General features: G+C 46.1%; 3 protein-coding genes across 3 annotated transcripts in view; 2 read left to right on the plus strand and 1 right to left on the minus strand.

The window, feature by feature from the left end:
* Positions 1-9908, minus strand: part of LOC119406746 (uncharacterized) — a 56253-nt gene extending 46345 nt beyond the window's left edge. Inside the window, exons 1-2 of the mRNA XM_037673509.1 lie at positions 9784-9908; positions 5451-5587 (exon numbers count right to left, since the gene is read on the minus strand). Of these exons, the coding sequence (XP_037529437.1) occupies positions 5451-5587; positions 9784-9908 (262 nt within the window). The remainder of the gene's footprint in view (positions 1-5450; positions 5588-9783) is intronic.
* Positions 9909-14660: 4752 nt separating this feature from the next.
* Positions 14661-15947, plus strand: LOC119406838 (uncharacterized). The gene has a single exon (XM_037673617.1). It carries the CDS (start codon positions 14661-14663, stop codon positions 15945-15947), a length of 1287 nt encoding a protein of 428 aa, XP_037529545.1.
* A 2403-nt stretch (positions 15948-18350) lies between these two features.
* LOC119406915 (uncharacterized) lies at positions 18351-19247 on the plus strand (the record flags this gene model as incomplete). Its single annotated transcript, XM_037673732.2, has 1 exon — positions 18351-19247. A coding segment is annotated over exon 1 (750 nt), but the record flags the coding sequence as incomplete, so codon positions are not given.
* Between the last annotated feature and the right edge of the window lie 1108 nt (positions 19248-20355).

Here is a 20355-nt window from a genome sequence, read left to right on the forward strand (position 1 = left end):
GTACAATAAGAAAGTTGCCGCGCAGTCGGCGCAGTTGCCGCGAGCAACTGCGCGGCGGACCGCAGCGTTATGCCGTGGCAGCAGACGACGCGCCGATGGTGGCGCAAGACGGAACTGCAGCGCCGCTAGTTCTCGCGACCGCCGTTCGGACCGCCCTCCTCCGCTGGCGGAGATACGGAGCTTTGAAACTGAGTTTGTTCTAGTAACGTTGACTTATGGGTGTGTCCAGATAAGACCGAACACGAGGTCCCGGTCGCCATTCCCGATTGTGATGAAATTTACTGTAGGTCTAGGCATTACACCCAGAACAATGGTTTCGCAGTTAGTTTTGCGAAAACAAATTTTGTTCGCCTGAAAAAAAATATATATAAATTTTGGCCACAAAAAACGCTTTTCCGCCAATTTCTCGATTTCTGTATTTTGAGCGCACCTAGGAAAAAAACGGTGCATTTCTTCGTCACAATATTTATTCCCGTTAAAGAACAAGTGAAATACAATCTTATGAGTCTATTATTTCCCTTGCTTGTCGAAGCACTTTTGAAGAAAAAAATCACAAACTTGGCAAATCGCACAAAATACCTCTATTTCAGGAATTTATTGCTGCAAGCAAGTTAAAGTGAGGATAATGAAAATCGGTACATATTAACTTTGATACTTTCGCTCTCTTTTAAAATAATTCGCGTGGTTTTATCGCGCTCGGTTTTACTCGATAATTGGGCTGAAACGTAAGTGATTTACCAAAAAACGCCGAACTTTGAAAATGATTTTCTCAAAAAAGCCATTTTTAATTTTTTTTAAACCCCTCTGATTGAAGTCAAGGACGTCATCTACCATTGTGCAGAAAAAAACGTTGCATTATTTTGGTTGCTAACAAGTTATAGTGCGCCAAATGTGACCATGCCAGCCTAGCGGCCGCGTCGTTCGTTATGGGCTGAAACTCGGATATGAGTTGCTAAAAATGCTTGTCCGTGACATAATCACAAATCAGCAGCTCTACACCAACAAATGCGCAGCCCGGTGTCATGGTTAAGCAAGCTTTGTCTTGGGATCAGTCACTTGACAAACTCGCAGCAGCGGCCGCTCGATGCTGCGGGCACTCACATTACATGAGTACCGCTTCGACTGCGGATGAGCTCCGCTTGCGCGCCAAACTATACGCTCAGAGGACAAACGAGAGAAGGAATGCATCACTGTGAAAGTTAAAGGCCGTTAAGTGCCAACAAATGTCATAATATGCAAAGAAAACTCTCCCGGCAATTTCCCAGTGAGCTCCTTCAATACAGCACGGATGTATTTTTTTTCCCTGCTGTTATGCCCGAAGCCGCATAATATCGTGATAAACGCTCGACTTGCGTTGAATATTCTATCTCCGGACGCCCAACAATACAGTATTGTAAAAGTGGTTCTTTAATGAAGTAATGGACTTAGACACACTTCTTTTCACAGCCGGCTGACACAAGTGTTCTGGCACGAGATGCACAACTGCAGTTTGAGTTGCTCGACCATCGGAAGCACGTATGACAGCTTTCTTTAGACGTCAATGGCTTTCTTTTGTGCCATATGTTGCTCATAGAATGTACTTAAATATATTTAGGCCATCCGAAGAAAGAAAGCAACACATGAGCGCACTACTGGAGGCGCTCACTGGGAACTTAACGGCCTTTAACTTTCACAGTGATGCATTCCTTCTCTCGTTTGTCCTCTGAGCGTATAGTTTGGCGCGCAAGCGGAGCTCATCCGCAGTCGAAGCGGTACTCATGTAATGTGAGTGCCCGCAGCATCGAGCGGCCGCTGCTGCGAGTTTGTCAAGTGACTGATCCCAAGACAAAGCTTGCTTAACCATGACACCGGGCTGCGCATTTGTTGGTGTAGAGCTGCTGATTTGTGATTATGTCACGTACAAGCATTTTTAGCAACTCATATCCGAGTTTCAGCCCATAACGAACGACGCGGCCGCTAGGCTGGCATGGTCATATTTGACGCACTATAACTTGTTAGCAACCAAAATAATGCAACGTTTTTTTCTGCACAATGGTAGATGACGTCCTTGACTTCAATCAGAGGGGTTTAAAAAAAATTAAAAATGGCTTTTTTGAGAAAATCATTTTCAAAGTTCGGCGTTTTTGGTAAATCACTTACGTTTCAGCCCAATTATCGAGTAAAACCGAGCGCGATAAAACCACGCGAATTATTTTAAAAGAGAGCGAAAGTATCAAAGTTAATATGTACCGATTTTCATTATCCTCACTTTAACTTGCTTGCAGCAATAAATTCCTGAAATAGAGGTATTTTGTGCGATTTGCCAAGTTTGTGATTTTTTTCTTCAAAAGTGCTTCGACAAGCAAGGGAAATAATAGACTCATAAGATTGTATTTCACTTGTTCTTTAACGGGAATAAATATTGTGACGAAGAAATGCACCGTTTTTTTCCTAGGTGCGCTCAAAATACAGAAATCGAGAAATTGGCGGAAAAGCGTTTTTTGTGGCCAAAATTTATATATATTTTTTTCAGGCGAACAAAATTTGTTTTCGCAAAACTAACTGCGAAACCATTGTTCTGGGTGTAATGCCTAGACCTACAGTAAATTTCATCACAATCGGGAATGGCGACCGGGACCTCGTGTTCGGTCTTATCTGGACACACCCTTATGCTTTTTCTATTGGGCTCATAGGCGTGCGCACGGGGAGGGCAGGGGGGCGTCCGCCCCCCTATTCACCTAAGAGGGGGGGGGGGGGGCGCAAAGTCAGCCCCACACATTGGCATGATAGGGAAGGGGGCGCTGCGACTCGGGGGGGGGGGGGGGCGCAATGTCAGCGCCATACATTGACATAATTGGGAGGGGGGACGCTGCGACGAACCTTCGCCCCCCCCCCCCCTGAAGGGGAACCCTGCGCACGCCTATGAATGGGCTTACCTGATGGTACTGCAGACGACGGAAATTTGTGTCACGAACTTTCCCTCTCACATCAACACGGTATACATAATGAAATAATATTCAGGAAAAGCGAATTACGCATTCTATGAATACATATCTATACGAAGCGCATCATAGCGACAGACGAGAAACCAATAACAGCGACAGTTGTATGAAGCTGTCGTTGGTAAAAATTTAAGCGACTAGTCGTGGCAATGTTCCACTCGTGAGAAAACGAGCCTCAGGCGCGTCTTCCTCCTAATTCATCTGCATAAAGCAATGTACTCCGACTGCACAGCACAAAATAAGCGCTGAACTTATACGGGCTCACTTTCGAGACCACGCTGTTTCGCGTATTCATATGTTTCCTCTGAAGTGACAAAACTTGGAGGGAAAGCGCGACAACAAAAGGCGGCTAACGCCTCGTAGCTCGAACAGAGGCATTTTTAAAGACAACGTCTTTATTTGCGAGTTACGTTGGCTTCTCCGCATCGAGTGGTACGTCTGCAGCCTAAGTATGAAATCAGGCACAGGCAAGGGGGGGGGGGGCTACCCCCCCCCCCCCGAAATTCGTCCAGCCTTCTATATTCCCGGGCAGCTTTCTTTCTTTTTGCCATGGAAAGACTATTCTTTCGAACAATTAGGCCTTGCCCCCCCCCCCCCCCCCAAAAAAAAATCCTGGCTACGTGCCTGTATGGAATTAACGATCGCTTACGTACTGCAGTATAAACAGGTGTGCCTACGACGAAGGTGCTGCAGTAAAACAGAAATAATTAATCAGTGTGACGCTCGTGTTACATCCCTGAGGCGAGGGGGGAAGCGATAGAGTGACTCACCTACTGACTATGCCCTACTCTAACCCTAATTCGCTCAGGCCATTCATTGTCTTTGCCGTCAGCTGTCTACCTTATAGGTCGACTTGCAACTTTCGAGATAGACAACCGCCTGGAAAGTAAATTCACAAAACTCCTCGCCCTCGCATCGCTACGCATCACTGCCTGACATGCAGACGCCAGGGCTGCCCGGTCGAAAAGACAATATATAGCCAGAAAATTCTAAGAACTAGCCAAAAAGTAGCCAACTTGAGCCTAGGGCAGTAAAAGTCGCCAAAAGCAGTCATGCGTGTACAGTGGCAATAACGCTTGTGTGAAAACCACTTCGAAAGTTTTTATTTAAATGAATAATTGCAAAAGTCTTACGGCGAAACCGTAAATAAGTACAGCAGGAACACTTCAACATTACAATTGCTGAGATTCAAGCATAAATTGTTGACTTTAGCTATCATTACGGGCTGGACGGCGAAGTTTCTTGCGCTGTTGCGAAAACGACACTATATTTTCACGCGTCTTGCATGCCTTTTCTTAAAAGGACTAGAAGTAATGTCAATAAAAATAAGTATACAACATGAGTGTGCTCAAAATCGCAGTTGCTGGGATTGAAGCATAAGTTGTAGTCCCAGTCCGTGCCTAAATGTAAGAAATAACACAGACAGTTCGTTGGCTATCAGATTTCAAATGTCGATGAGTGCAGAGTGTCCTGGATGCGGAGCGCTTTCAATTGTCCTGTTCACTTCCAGTTACAGTTCACGTCTTGCAATAAATGGTCTCAAAAATGAGAGCCCATGCAACAGTTGTCCCCCGAGTTCCAGCCACGTATCCAAAAGTCTTTTCTTTTGTTTTTGCTCGCTGGCAGGTTAAAAACGTATATGACAGGTTATATTTGGTTCATCCTGTGTGTAATGCAAGTGCCAAATTCAATTTAGGGAGCCGAAAAACGCGCTTGGCCGCCATGCTTAGACACCACATACAGGATTGAGAGCGGCTCCGACCTCACTAGGTATTGGTAATTCGGATGAAATCGAGGGAAGAAGAAAGTAGCCAAAAAGTAGCCCAGTAGCCAAGACCTTCTTTTTCTTTTTCCTGCCGCCAACAGCCCAGAAAAGTAGCCAAACCTGAAACCCTGGCAGACGCGTCTTTGAATGGACTAAATAAAAACCAAGTGGCCGAACTTCGCGGCAATTTGCACCCATTAACAACGGTATTTCAAAAACTGAATATTTGCACTCTCTTTAAGAAAATGAGAAGGAATAATCGCTACGCTCTGTCGTTTATTATATCTGACAGCATATGCAAAAACATTAATTCACCAACGTCACCACCACCGCCCCCATCGCAACAACAACAACAACATCAGAAATAACAACCACGACGAAGCCAACGACGACGAGCTAAGGCACGCATGCCTTTTCCATAGAAGCCTCCAAATAAAAAACAACTCAATCTTTTACATATATATGTGTACCATACGCGTCACATTTCGCGGCGCTTTCGGGCAATAAACAGCCGAGAGGAGCGTCTCTATCTAGCCATTTCCTTTTTGCCTGCTACTGTGGCCGTGTTGACGCATTAAGGTAACGTACAGCACGCGCAGACAAGCACATGAACATCACTTTGCGTCGCCGATCATATACATTTATGCGCGTAAGGTGCACGCAATACAGGAAAGAGAGACGTGAAGACAGAATGTCAGACTTACATGCGCGACGATTGCAGCTGCAGTATTTTTTCCCTTTGTCGTCCTGAGCGCACTGGCCAGTTACATTGAATTCGGGCCCTCCTAGCAATTTCACGCAGTAATCGTTGCAGGACTTGTCCTCGCACGGTTCCGGGGCCCTGCGTAAAGGGCACAAGAAGTGTATTGAGAACACAGAGCGCGCTGTTCAACGACACCGAGAACAGTGGCCACCTGTAGAAAACGGTCCAAACTCTTTTAGCATGGCTACGGATAACGGATATCGTTGAAATCCGATATGTTCACAAACCTCCATACTGCTAGCATAAAATATAAACGGGAAGCGCATAGAAGAGGAAAATAATTTCTCTGGTAAAAAACAGTGCCCGCTACTAGTTCACGGGATCAAACCATATAAAAAAATTGAGCCCTTCCCGTATCGTGAGAATTGGGGCCGGCCAAGCTTGGCGCGTGCTTGCCTGACCTAATATCTTTCTTTCTTTCTTTCTTTCTTTCTTTCTTTCTTTCTTTCTTTCTTTCTTTCTTTCTTTCTTTCTTTCTTCTTTCTTTCTTTCTTCCTTTCCTTCCTTCCTTCCTTCCTTCCTTCCTTCCTTCCTTCCTTCTTTTTTTTTTCTTTCTTTCTTTCCGTCTTTCTTCGTTCCCGTATTTCTTTCTTCCTTTCTTTCTTTCCTTCTTTCTTTCTTTCTCATTGCGCAATGACCCCTCCTATTTTGTTCCTTCCTCCATGCCGGGAATAGGACTGTCAACCACGTGCTTAGCAGCGCGACACTTTTGTTGCTAGAGGCAACAACGAAGGTCACGCGTGAAACAACGGAGCGCAACAATGACAGACAACAAAGAAATGTGGCAACGCGACGTGACAAGTGACCTCGATAAAAGTTCAGATTACGATATCAGAAACGGCTGATCGCCAACAGGCCCGCGATCGAGAGAGCTTGTCTCTCATTTGAAAACGGCGCATACAAATGCACACGTGAACGGCGCGCCTTCGAGTGCCTCATTTGAGTACCCCCGCATTTCTGTACACTATATGCCGCCGCCACCCAAAAGCTGTAACTCATAAAAGCTTCGCTTAAAATGCTTATTCATCCGCATATACACATAGGATGTCCAGTATGTAATGTAAAAGACCGTTGGGTTACAAAACCAGAAATCAATGTTCTAGAAACATATTTCAAATTTCAATTGATTGGTGAGGGTTGAGAAACGCTAGGACAAAGCGTCTCATCAAAATTCGATACCGTATTGGGCAAGCTTTTAACAACACGGCTAATCATGCAACTAAATGGCACAAACAGCGGCAACCTAAGCCAACGGTCGCCGAATCAAAGTACACTACTCAAATCTCTGTCATTTGCGTACACAAATGTCACTGTACATTTCAGAGCAGTCGATGATACTGACATCGATGGTACTGACGGGCTTCGATAGCGTGCTACCACAGTCTAGAGCGAAACGCGCCCTGGTCCAGCGGCTGTGCGGTATGCTGAACCGTTCGAACATTCGTCCAGTCATATTATGATCAGCCCATCTTGGTTCGGTATAAAGTCATCTGTTCGTGGAGCTACTTGCCAGGAATGGATGGGTGGACGAAAAGCTCTATCGTGGTCCTTTAAGGCACGCGTTAGCGCGCATCTGGCCGCTCCCACGCAGGGTTGCCGTCGGTGGCTACTTTGCACCAAACTGGCTACTTTACGACCCTGTCTGGGGACAAAAATTCCAAATTGGCTGCATGGCTACTTTCTGGATACTTTGAGCTTCCATTTCAGCGCATTTACTAGCTGTTTTTCTTATTATCTGGAGATAAAATAGCAAGCAAGCCTAAAGAATAACCATTGTTTGGAAGCTTTTCTGTAGTGATGGCCTATGCGCGCACATGTCCTCCCCACGACGGCGGTCTAGTGCGCGTCGAGGCACCCGACGCGCGGCGCTACTGCAAAGACGCAGTGACGCGCGCGTGTAAGGAAACGCGTGGCTTACCCCAGGTTATAACGCTGAAACACAGCGCGTGAAAGAGATATCAGCAACAACAAATTGGGCGACGCTTAAGCTTCGCCTTTAAGAGTTGAACGCGATAGCAATATCTTGCCCCTAGTGCGCACTTCGAACACTACCAGTGTTTAACAGAATGCGCGCAATAAGGTGTGTGCCTTATGTAATGGGTAGCATGCTTTAAACCAGCAGCAATTATGCGCGAGAACCTTTTTCGAAGCTGCGATGCACCCACTACGTGGTCTTAAGGGAATACGCGCGGTAATGTCTGTGCCTTTTGTAATGGGTGGCTGTCTTTAAACCACCAAGTCGTTATGATATTGACGTGGTGTGACGCCGAAACCTCCTTTGTGACGCCCGATGGCAATGTACCCTTGTACCACGCAATATTACTGCCATATTACATCTCGTACTGTGACACCTGTATACAGGACGCGTATTTTTGGGAAGCATCAAAGTTACTTTCAGTGCAGCACCAAGCAGAGGCGTGGCTGTGTGCTAGAACACCTGCTTGCCACGCAGACGGCCTGGGTTCGATTCTCACTCGGACCCAACGTTTTTATTATTTATTTTATTTGCAGCTTTTTCGATTTTTCGGTCACGGACAAGATGATGATTTTTCGCTCACAACCAACGGTGCCGGCGCCGACGCCGACGGCGGAATTTCTGCGATACGAGCTCTTCAACGCTATCGCGTTAAAATGACGCTAGACTGTTCACCCTCGATCAGATTTCGAAGCTGGACTGATATATATGGCAACTCTGTACCAACCTCGCACTACAGCTTCAGGGAAAAACAATTTCAACTTTTAATGTTCCTACTGTGTTGTTGGCCCAAAATTACTTTGGCAAAACTCTATCTATTGTAGACAAACTGCATGCACGTGCACTGAAATTACGATAAGTGCATTGAATTTATTTGCAACTTACCTGCAACTTGGAGACCGAGCAAGAGGGAAGAATATTGTGCTCGTTGTCGCTTATCCAGTATCGTATTATTTACTGTTCAACAATAACAGCTCTTTTAATAATATAGCTTTGTTCGATTTGGCTAAAAATTTGGCGCTAAAATTAAATGGCATGGCTACTTGGGCTACGTTTCGCTTGAGTTTGGCTCATTTTCAAATCAACCACCAGAGCATGTGATCTAAGTTCGCTAGGTCATTGCATAGTGCACATAGATTTGTTGTCTGAATTTTGGGGTAAATTCAATGAAGGAGTTATGAAGGGTTTGGGTATACCCCCGTCTGTAGAAGCCTTAGTGAATGCTCGAATAAAATTAGTGATCCTAGTGTTAACGTTAAGCACTTGTACGGCTCGTAACATGGCATTGCATGAGTAACATAATTGAACTCCTTTGCAAATTTCAGCAGCGTCTAATCGTCTGCAAAAGTATGCTCTATAAGAACAGGTTGCCCTGTGTTCCCATTCCTGCTCTTAAACCATTCTGAGGTGGATGGAAATCATAAATGCCTGCGAGGTTGCATGAATCTCTCGTCAGTATACGGGACATCAGTTCTGCTTCCACGTGGTGAAAGTTCGCGAAATCAGAGGACGCGTGTTTTCTGGTCGACCGCGTCGTTTACAAGGTTCAAGTGTCGGTGCATACAATGACGGAGTGTGTCCACACCAATGGAAGGGGACCTGAGAACTATAGGTATCATTAATCGCTGCCGGGAGTTCCAATAAATACAGCTTGACGTTATTTCATCTGCTCCCGGCGCGCTTCTGACGTCGATTGGTTCGAAAGGCTTCACTTGTCGCATGCTTCGTGCCAGCGTAGTACATGAGTAGGCGGCCACATTTTTTTTTTTTTCAACTGGGCGCCATCGACTGGTGTTGTGAAGAGAACCGCGCTCTTTCTTCTGCTTTGGCTTCGGTTTGCTTCCCTTTCGGGACTTGCTATAGTGCGACGTATAGATTTTGCTTCTGAATACGAATCGGAATAGATGTTAGCGATGGTCATTCGACGAAGGAATCGTAGTAAGACAGGAATCGAATGCCACGAAAGGCAGCTTTCAATAGGATTAGGCGTAAACACTGATTTCGTAGCCGCAGGGTACGTACAGGTAGTCTCACTCTTAGGGGAAAACTCGGAGCGCATTGAAATGTGCTTCGAGTTTTTCCCTAAGTGTGAAACAGTCTGTACAATTCTCGGCAATGGAAATGATAGATACGTGATACTCAGAGCGCATGTGCATGTCTGCTGGCAGTGAGACTGACGGTGAGGATGGAAGCGTTCGTGACACATTGTGACTGCATCCGGTACACGACTGTTCAGTCTGTGGTTCTTGGTGGAGCCGGCGGAGCGTTGCTTGCCATGGCTTCGAAACACTGCACTCACGTGCCGCGTCGCTCGAAGCGGCTGAAGCTGGCGGGTGTGCGTTGCGAAGGGTTGCAGCACTCTCTGCCGGATCCACCGAGAACCACAGACTGAACGGCTGTCCACCGGATGCAGTCACCACGCATGTGTCACGAACGCTCTCGCCCTCATCGTCCACCTGGCCGCCTGCAGCCACGCGCTCCGAGTATCACGTTTCAATCGCCGAGCACTGTAGTACATATTACAAGACTGTGTATTGTTGCTATCCGGTAACAGCACAACCCCATTCCGGAAATCTAGCACATAATAATTACAACAAAGCTGGGAGATCATATTTTAACAAAACCTTCAACCGAAGAACACTTGGCGTAACAATTTAAACTCCCAAACAGCACCATTATTGTTGAACTAAGAAGCTTCGATTATTAGCTCAATGAAGCACAAAAATCCGAAGAAAATTAGGTCTATGATGTCAAATGTCGCTATATGTAGGCTTTAGGAGTGTTTTGTTTTGGGCAAGTCGGTGCGACATCTGGAAAGTTAAACAGCACGAAGGATGAGGACGCAAGAAACATGAACACGCAGCTAGGACCAGTGCTGACTACCAACTGAGCTTTATTTGATAAAGGTTCTTTTTTATGGTGTCACTCGTCACCACTGACGAGACACCGCATGCACAAAAGTAGCCAGAAAGAACAAGCACTCATGATTGCTATCTCTTAACAGAAAACAGGGCGACAACATAGTTGAGTACACAGAAGCGCATGGCATATTGTCGAATCACGTTGGAACGTGTTTGTTCTTTCTGGCTACTTTTATGCGTGTGGCGTCTCGTCAGTGGTGACGAGTGACACTATAAAAAATACCTTTATCGAATAAAGCTCAGGTGGTAGTCAGCCCTGTGTGTTCATGTTACATTCGTCCCCGTCCTTCGTGCTGCTTAACTTTGCATATGTAGGCTGTTTTTAAGATGCAAATTATCCTTCGTTGGGCACTTCTAGCCAATGGCTGCATCTAAATGATGAAATCCCTTCTTGAACCGCAAAATTGCCCACAAAGCGCTGTTCTACTACAAGCCGCATACACATGTACAGACGGCACTTTATATCACCACTCGTGACGTCAAGACACCGAAGCAATATCAAAAATCATAGGGTCTCTTATCCATTCGCCTAGGACGACTTGAAGGCGAAAGCCACCCGCTTCTTTTACAGCGAAAGCTGTTATGAGATCACAACAAGGGCCGTTTTTGGCGCCGTAGTTGTCCGCCGCCGCCGCCGGTGTCCGTAACAACTATCGCGCGAAATAAGGAAAAAAACGAAATAAGAAAAAATATCCATGATGGAACGAGGTTCGAACCTGGGCCCTCTGCGTGGGAGCCCTGCATTCTACCTCAGAGCCATGCGGGTGCTTGGAACTGCTTTGCAAAAAGACCCTATACAGGTTTCATTTCGGGAAGGAACCACATTAACATAAGTAATGTAGTGTGATAGAAGAGAGCATCACACAACGCGAATTCTGTAACCAGGCGTCACACAATGCGAATTGAGCAACGAGTGGGTTGTTGAATGATTCCAACCCATTACGAAGAGCTCTGCCATAATTCTTCATCGTCATCAACCGCCGCATCAACGAAGTGCACATAATGCTTTACAGATGGTACCTCGCTTCACCGCAAAATGACGAATCATGTCGTGGTGGGTGCTTCCCAACTTCACAAAAGTTATAGTTTGTGGCGTAGTGGGAACGCTGCTAGTGTACTTGTATCAGTAGCCACAGGAGAGTTGATAACGGGCTCTAGAAATGCCGCTCTTCCAGCTTTCGCTGTGACTGTGCTGCGCTTTCCGCGCAGGCCTGGCGTTTTTTCTTCTCAGTCAATGTATTGATCCTCCCATGCCCCCCCTGTGAAAGCTTTCCGCACCTAAAGTCGTTTATCACTGCCTCCAGGATCGGAGGCATTAAAATCTATCTGCACCTCACTTCGCTTTGCCCTGCGCCCGTGATCGGCTGACCTTCGACCAAGCGACAATGTCGTGTCATGACTTCATATTGACGTCATGAGACGGCACAGAATTTGGCGATCTATGTCATATATGACTTCATCACGTGACGATGATTTTTGGTATCACTCGTGTTGACGACGCCGTACGCCGACGGTCAATTTTCGCGTTTGATGAGGCATCTAAGGCTTCCGCCTTAAAGACGCCAGCTACCATCACTACTGAACAAGTCATAAATCAGTGGCTTCACGTGGGAGGTGCCTATACTGCGTGCTAGTCGCGTCTCTCAGGACTATTAATACAGTTTGACCAACCAACGTATATCCGCCCTGGGACAAATTTTCTTCGCGAAATGAGACCTTTGGCACGTGCCTTTCTTAAATGCTGTAACCTTCAGCATCAGGGCGATCGCATTTGATTATTGCTTTTTCAACCTGTTTTTGTTTACTGTGTTGTTGCTGTTTAACCCTCTTGTCTACGCAGACAAAAGGTTTTTTAAAAAATTTCACTTGCTACGTGACGCCAGCTGGCAAAAAAAAAGTGTTCTATACTCGCCGTCGTGGCTACTAGCGGCGCTGGCTAACACTCCCAGGTTTCCATACACAGATATACCCAATAAAGCGTACAGGAGGACGACCGCCCCCGTAGCTCAATTGGTGGAGCATCGGACGCATTATCCGAAGGTTGTAGGCTTGGTCCCTACCGGCGGCAAAGTTGCTTTTTCGTCCGCTTGAATTTCTTTCCATCTATACCATAATTACTACACTATACAGTTAAAGACTACAAATAATGTCCCCGATGCCTTCATTGGCTTCACCGTCTGGTCGTTTCATTAGGTTATGCCCATTATGTATATTTTATAATTCAGAGGACGCGGCCCCGCCAGCTTTTCTTGCGAGTCACTTTACCGTGACTCGCAGCGAATCACCCTCGTGCCACATTTCGAGCCCAATTCTAGTTCGAGAGAAAAAGAATATAAAAATGAATGAAAAGTGCTGTGCACGCCCCTTTGGATATAACTGCGGCAGCGCATTGTTCATTTTTGTGCGTAGTACGTGCGCAAGTGCTAGCGGGTTTCTCATCTATCTATCTATCTATCTATCTATCTATCTATCTATCTATCTATCTATCTATCTATCTATCTATCTATCTATCTATCTATCTATCTATCTATCTATCTATCTATCTGTCTGTCTGTCTGTCTGTCTGTCTGTCTGTCTGTCCACCTACGTCTTGGCGCTCTCCTGGTCGTCTCCATAGTTTGGTACGTATACCAAAATGGGCATAGGAGGACGTGAATGTATGACGTACACGATTCTCAGGTCATGACATAAATAACGTTACTTCCCTGTCGCGCACGTCATGAAATCCTTTCCGCCAATCACATGCGGCCACATACCCGCATACCGCGGCCCATCGTGCGGCCCGCCCACAGGTGATTCTCAGTCTACATCAACCCAAACTTTGGAAATCTTAACCCGGCAGTGCGAAGGAGCCCGCATCACAGAAAATGGGGTGCCGGAGTCGCCGGTGTTGTCGACGGTTTAAATATCCCGATGGAAGCCAAGAATAAAAATCGCGGCTCGTGCCGCAATCGAACCCAGGCATGACAGTGAGGTATTCTATCACAGAGCCACGTCATTGCTTCGAACTGTTTCGGAAAAAGACCCTATACAAGCGTCATGTCAGGACAACGCCAATTGTGGTTGCAGTGTCGGCTATCTGCTTTTATATCAATGTAACAAACATTGCATATCTATGACTCCTCAAGCTACAGTCAAGCGTAGCACGAATATGCCTACGACCGTTGCTTACATCATCACTTCGTGGCGATGAAACTGACGTCTCTGCCCTAATGTGAATGCAGGCGTTACGTCGGACCATGGGCTGCCCTTTCCACGCCAGTGTACTCGGCGTGCCTGGTAAGCATACGATGCGCGCACTACTCAATTTACATGAAGTCGAACCACTTCGCAACGCTTTGCACAAAGCAAAAAAAAAACGCCAGGCCTGCGCTGAAACCGCAGCACAGTCACAGCGAAAGCTGGAAGAGCGGCGTTTCTAGAGCCCGTTAAGCTCTCTTGGGGCTACAATACAAGTACACTAGAAAGGTACCCACTACGTCATAAATCACAATTTTTATGATGAAGTTGGGAAGCACCTACTAAGCCATTATTTGTCATTCTGCGGAGAAGCGAGGCACCAGCTACACGTCTGTTATGTGCACTTTGTAGACTCGACGACTGATGACGATGAAGAATTATGGCTCAGCCCTTTGTAATGGGTTGGAATCTTTAAACGGCCCACCAGTTATGTAATTTGCATTGGGTGACGCCCGGTTGCTATTTCCCTCTCCCGTCATGCTGTATAACATACGTTGACGTGGGAGAGAGACGGGGGGGGGGGGGCGAAGAACTTTACTGAGACCCGGAGGAAATGGATCATGCGCATTTGGGCTTCCTAGACAACCAATACAAGTGCACTTGCGAGGAACCCACTACGCTATATATCATTGTAATTTTTGAGAAGTAGGGCAGCAGGCACTGTGCCATTTTTCGTCATTCTACGGAGAGCGTTGGTACCTGCTAAACCCATGTAAGGCATTATGCGAACTTTGTTGATGGTGTGCCTGATGACGATGAAGAATTATGGCAGAGTCCTTTGTAATGGGTTGGAAGCATTCAACAACCTACTCCTTGCGCAATTCGCATTGTGTGACGCCTGGTTACAGAATTCGCGTTGTGCGACACTTGGTGCTTATTTTACTCTTCTACCACGCTATATTGCATATGCTAATGTGGTTCCTTCCCGACATGATGCCTGTATAGGACCTTTTTGCAAAGCAGTTTCAAGCACCGGAGGAAGACGAAGACGACGTTCCGAACGGTTGCGTCTTTCATGTTCTCCGCTTCAAAGGATTCATCGGCCTTAGGCCGAGGTGCTGCTCAGGCCTCAGCTAGCAGTAATGACTACCGTGTTGTGCTTCCCCGCCTGCCTTCCGGTAAGCTGGTCGTCAACTCCGTTTTTCTACATGCAGACTTAGCTGGTCGCCCATACCGGGCTCAGGACTTCAGAGACGCCCTTCGGGATGTCATCGACATAAAGGAAATCAGTTCTATAGGCCAGTTTCAAATGTCACACGTGTGGATGGTGACGTGCAAGTCAACGCTAACAAAAACAAAGCTTGTGACACGTAGTGAACTCTTCGTAAAAAGCCGGCGATGCCTTGTAATCGACCCGGAACCCACAGAAGTGAAGATGAAGCTTCTATGGCTTCCCGAACATTTGGAGGATGCCTACATTCGAGAGGCGCTACAGGCTTTCGGGAAAGTCAGGACAATAACAATGGAAAACTGGAAAGTGGCAGACATGGAAGAAATGCGGACTCTTAATCGTGATGTGGTATTGTCCCTCGCCGATGGAGTTCGAGTGGGTGACATTCCACACCTTCTTACTGTCTGTGGAGTTCAGAGCCTCATACTGATTCCTGGTCGCCCGCCACTTTGTCTACGTTGTAACAAGGTTGGACACATCCGTCGCAACTGCAGAACTCCCCGCTGCGATGACTGTCGACGCTTCGGTCATGCCACCGAGGACTGCGTGGTGACGTACGCTAACAAATTACGGCAACGCACGCAGCAACAAGAGGATAGCTTACAAGAACATATTATGGATGCCACGGAGGTTTTGGATGCGACAGGCGACTCTCCGGCTACAACCGATGCGGATGGATTGAGCAAAATGCCCCCTGAAGTCACGCGAAAATTGCACCCTGATACGGCTGCGGGAAGTGCCACGTGCGAAGTAACAAGAGACCCATCCAAACAGCAGCCCATAGGTAACTTTGAGCAGCCTGAGGCAAAGGAGGTAGTCCCTGCGAAGAAGGCGGTTGAAGATATTCCACTTGCTTGTTCTTCAGTTCCTCAACAGCCTTTTCATCACGGTGCAGTGTCAGAAGACGACATGCAAGGTTCTCCTGAGGCTACAGTTCCTAAGCGACGCGCGACGTCCTACAGTTCGGAATCCAGCAAGGACAGCGACACTGCGAGTGTGAATAGGAAACCACGCCGTCGGCGAACTTCCAAGCACAAAGGGAAATGTCGGAGGTCACGGTCTAGGAGGCCTGGTGGAGGTTCAAGGGAAGCTTCACCGTCGTCCTCCAGGACTGACCACATGGGACAATAAGCATAGCTGTAGGTAACCATCATGGCGCACTCCGAGCGACTCAACTTTGCGACTTTGAATGTACGTGGTCTTAGGTCTTCGCAGAAACAGGCGCAGCTTCGTAGACTTATCGCACGAAAGCGCCTCGACTTTGTCGCCATTCAGGAGACAAAGATCGAGAGTGACGAAGAGACTGAGAGGGCCTTACGCCCTTTCCTGTGTGACTATAATGTTTGTGTTTCACATGCAAACGGTTTATCTGCGGGCTGTTGGTTGTTTCTGCGAAAAGGCCTACCCTGTTCAGCCATTACTACCCGTGTCGATAACGAAGGCAGATATATCTGCTGTGACTTTGTATTGCAAGGGGTGCCATGGCGAATCATTAACCTATATGCGTTTAATGAGGTTTCACAGCGCCTTGATTTATTCAACAATTTATCTGGCCTAATTGTTTCTGATCGATGTACTGTGTTAATGGGAGATTTCAACTGTGTGTGTGATCCTAACGACCGCAGCAATCCTGATAGTCGACGAGATAAGAGTGGCGAGCTTTTGTCTGACATTGTAGCTAACGCAGGGCTTATTGACATAGATGCTTCGGGTCACGTAACTGCGTATACCAGACTACAGGGAGGCTCTTGTGCTCGCCTTGATCGGATTTACGTGTCATCATCACTTATCTCTCGTGAATGGTCATGCAACACTGAACCGGTTTCGTTCTCAGATCATTGCATTGTTATTGGACAAATGGGTGCCAACCGCCGAAATCAATTCCGACCACAATGGGCGCTCTGGAAGATAAACTCAGAGCTTCTACGCGATCAGGAATTTATTTATCGAGTTAGAGCGGCGAAGATGAAATCGTTTTCTATGGGGTTGCATATATTCGCTGCTTGGGAATTGTTTAAACAAGAGGTTCGCTCAATAGCCATCGAGATTGGGTCTGTGAAATCTTACTACAGGAAGAATGAGGAAAAGACACTTCTTAAAAGCCTCTGTAACTTGTATGAGATGGAATGTGAAAAGCCAGGCGAGTACACCAATGACATCGAAAAAATTAAGTGTCAACTACAACATTATGAGACTATCCGCTACAGAGGGGCACGTGTTCGATCACGAAACAGGCGGACACTAAATTCTGAGCAACCGACACGTCAAGCTCTGCTAGATGAACGTAATCATGCTAATTCTAAAGCAATTCCTGATCTATATGCTAACGGAACTCTGATAACAAACACAACAGACATAATTTTTCAGTTTGAAAGGTACTATGAAGCTTTGTTTAGTGCCATTTCATGCGATTCGGATGTCGACCTAAAGGCTACTTTTGTTTCTCTTTTGAACCCATTGAATGACGATGACTGTGCTGCCATGAACAGTCCAATTACAATACAGGAAATTGAACAGGCAATAGATCAACTACCTTTATCGAAGACACCTGGCCCTGATGGAATTTCAGCCGAGTTTTACAAAACGTTTAAAACTACTCTTTCTCCGATTTTGCTGGATATCTTCAAAACAAGCTATGACATGGAGACGCTCCCACGGTCTTTCTGTAAAAGTCATACGGTCTTGATACCAAAAAGCTCTGATAAAGAAAAACTGCGTAGTGTTGAGGGTTACAGACCAATATCGTTATCAAATGCTGATTACAAAATCTTTGCGAAAGTCCTATCAAATCGGTTGCAATTTGCGATGTCGATTCTTATTGGTCCTCATCAGACATGTGGAATTAGAGGTCGCTCCATACAAAATAATATACACGTCATGCGTACAGTTCTTCAGTACTGCTACAGTTGTCAAAAACAGCTGGCGATGTTGCAGGTAGACCTCGCAAAAGCTTTTGATCGTGTGAGCCATTCATTTCTTTTTTCTCTCCTTGAACATGTCAATATTGGTTCCATAGTATTTAACGGAGTCAGACTTTGTTATAACGATTCTTCGACTCGTCTAATTGTTAATGGTCACCTTTCGAAATCAGTTGCTATTGGCTCGTCTGTAAAGCAAGGATGCCCAATGTCACCACTTTTGTTTGCCCTTTATCTTGAACCACTGTGTTTGAGCATAGTACAATCGAGTCGTATCCGAGGATTCAGTATATTAGGCAATGAAGTTAAAATATTAGCTTATGCAGATGATGTAGCGATCATTTGCACCGATAAACCAAGTGTTGAAAATGCGATATCTGAAATTGAGAAATTTGGCATTGTTTCTGGAGCTCGTTTAAACTCCTCAAAAAGTTTAGGATTATGGTTTGGCTCATGGGGCAGTACGCCGAACCAGTTTGCAGGGGTTAACTGGACTCGCATTCCACCAAAGTACCTTGGTGTACCACTAGATGCGTATAGATTCAGTGCACGCTATTGGAAAGAACGTGTCACTTTGATTGAACGGCAGGCCCAGGCATTTGTTCCATATCGCCTTTCAATTTTTGGGAGAGCCGAAGCTTGTAATACTTTTTTAGCAACAAAGCTTTACTATGTGCTGCAGCTTATTCATTGTGCTAGGTCTTACGTGCAACGCTTCCATCGTATATTTGCAACTTTCATATGGTCTTCGACTTTTGAGCCCATGCGTCGTGATAACATTTTCAGACAAGTTAGTGACGGTGGTTTGGGTTTAATACATTTGTATCTATGGCAAACAGTTTCACGCTTCTTCTTTTTCCGTGACAATTCCCATCCCATCATTCGTTCGTTCTTGCAAGTTAACTTTGTTAATTGTTTCCCTGACTTGGTTGTTTCCTCAAACATCTCCGCACGCCCATGCCTGTGGGGATTTATGGAGGAAGTTTACTCTGCTGTTCGATTTCTTAAAGCCCGATTTTCAACAGAATATTTGTATACTGTATCACGCAAAACACTATATAAGGACTTAATATCTATGCTCTTCCCACCTCCGCTGTACCGATCATCATATTTTGATCTTCCAGGCCATGATGTGTTGAAACGAGTGCAAAAAATGTATATATCTCCCAATTCAAAAACATTCTTCTATAAACTCCATTCTGAAACACTCCCCGTAAAAACATGGTTACAAACAAAAGGCATTTTTGTATCCTCGGTCAACTGCCGTCTCTGTGATGTACCTGAAACAATAGAGCATTGCTTCGTGAGCTGCAAAGATGCGATTCTTTTCTGGGATGTCCTTCAGCGAACTCTGCAGAAAGAATTTGAAATTAATTCGTACACTATTCGTTATTTGATGCCAACACCTCTTGATGAAATGCCGTACGATATGTTCCTTGTTATTGGTATGCACAGTTTGTGGAAGACGCGAATGCAGGACCGTAACGCAGAGCCGATCACCTCGTCACGTATACATTTCACCCGAATGGTTATTAATTTAAAAGAAGTTTACGACGAACTTGATTTCAGACCGGACTGGTACACAATATTCGCGAGGTGCTTAGCCTCGCCACCTTTTCTGCGCAACACCTGATGAAGAACTCTCCCTAGAATGAAGGACTATAAGTTAGTCTTTCAGTTTTGTGGAAGTGCTTGTACTTTCATTGTCGCTAAGTGTCTGTAGTAGTGTAACTCTACTGTTGTGATACTGTGTACTATATTCATACGCATTCTATTAAATACCATGATCAAAAAAAAAAAATGGCTCAGAGGTTGAATACTGGGCTCCCACGCAGAGGGCCCAGGTTCGAACCTCGTTCCATCCTGGAATTTTTTTCTTATTTAGTTTTTTTTCTTATTTCGAGCGATACTGGTTACGGACACCGGCGGCGGCGGCGGCGGCGGCGGACAACTACGGCGCCAAAAACGGCCGGTGAAATGATCTCATAACAGCTTTCGCTGTAAAAATCCGGCATAGGCTCCTACTGCCTGACTGCCTCGCATGAAATTGATTTACTCAGTGCTTCGACGTGGCAATGGTACAAAGCATTTTTGGCCACTGCTATCTCGTCATCGGGCTTCTATACAAACGCGCCTTTTTTCATTATAGCGATAACTCTACTCCTCCAGCTACAAACCCAGAAAACGCCTGGTTCCGCGAATCTGACCTTCAAGCTCAGCCAAAGTCAACGCCGGCCGAAGAGCTTCAGCGAAACGGTAGTGCGGCGTGTTCGCGAAAACGAGCAGCGGATCATCAAGGTCACTCTTTCGTGCCGCCACCGCCAGAGGTGCTGGCTGCGTCCAAGTGCGCTGCGCGTTCGTGCCGAGAGCCCCGATGGCGCCGAGCAGCGTCTGTGTGTTGTCTTGTGGTGCTACACGTTGACTCCCTTGTCGCGGCGTGTTGTCGAAGCGTGTAGACTTCTCGTCGTCATTGCCTAAACCAATACAAGCAATAAAGTTAAATCTCTGCAAATCAATGGTCTCGTCCTTTCCCAAAGCAAGCAAATCCGAGCTATCGCTCGACAAACCTGCAGTTTAACAGCGTTCGACCGGGGTAATCTTTTTTTTTATATATTTAGCGC

This window comes from Rhipicephalus sanguineus, chromosome 1 (genome assembly GCF_013339695.2).
Source record: "Rhipicephalus sanguineus isolate Rsan-2018 chromosome 1, BIME_Rsan_1.4, whole genome shotgun sequence".
NCBI classification, from domain to species: domain Eukaryota; kingdom Metazoa; phylum Arthropoda; class Arachnida; order Ixodida; family Ixodidae; genus Rhipicephalus; species Rhipicephalus sanguineus.

Bases quoted from the DNA above. Each gene is read 5' to 3' on its own strand.
- LOC119406838 (XM_037673617.1), top strand. From the start codon at position 14,661: ATGTTCTCCGCTTCAAAGGATTCATCGGCCTTAGGCCGAGGTGCTGCT.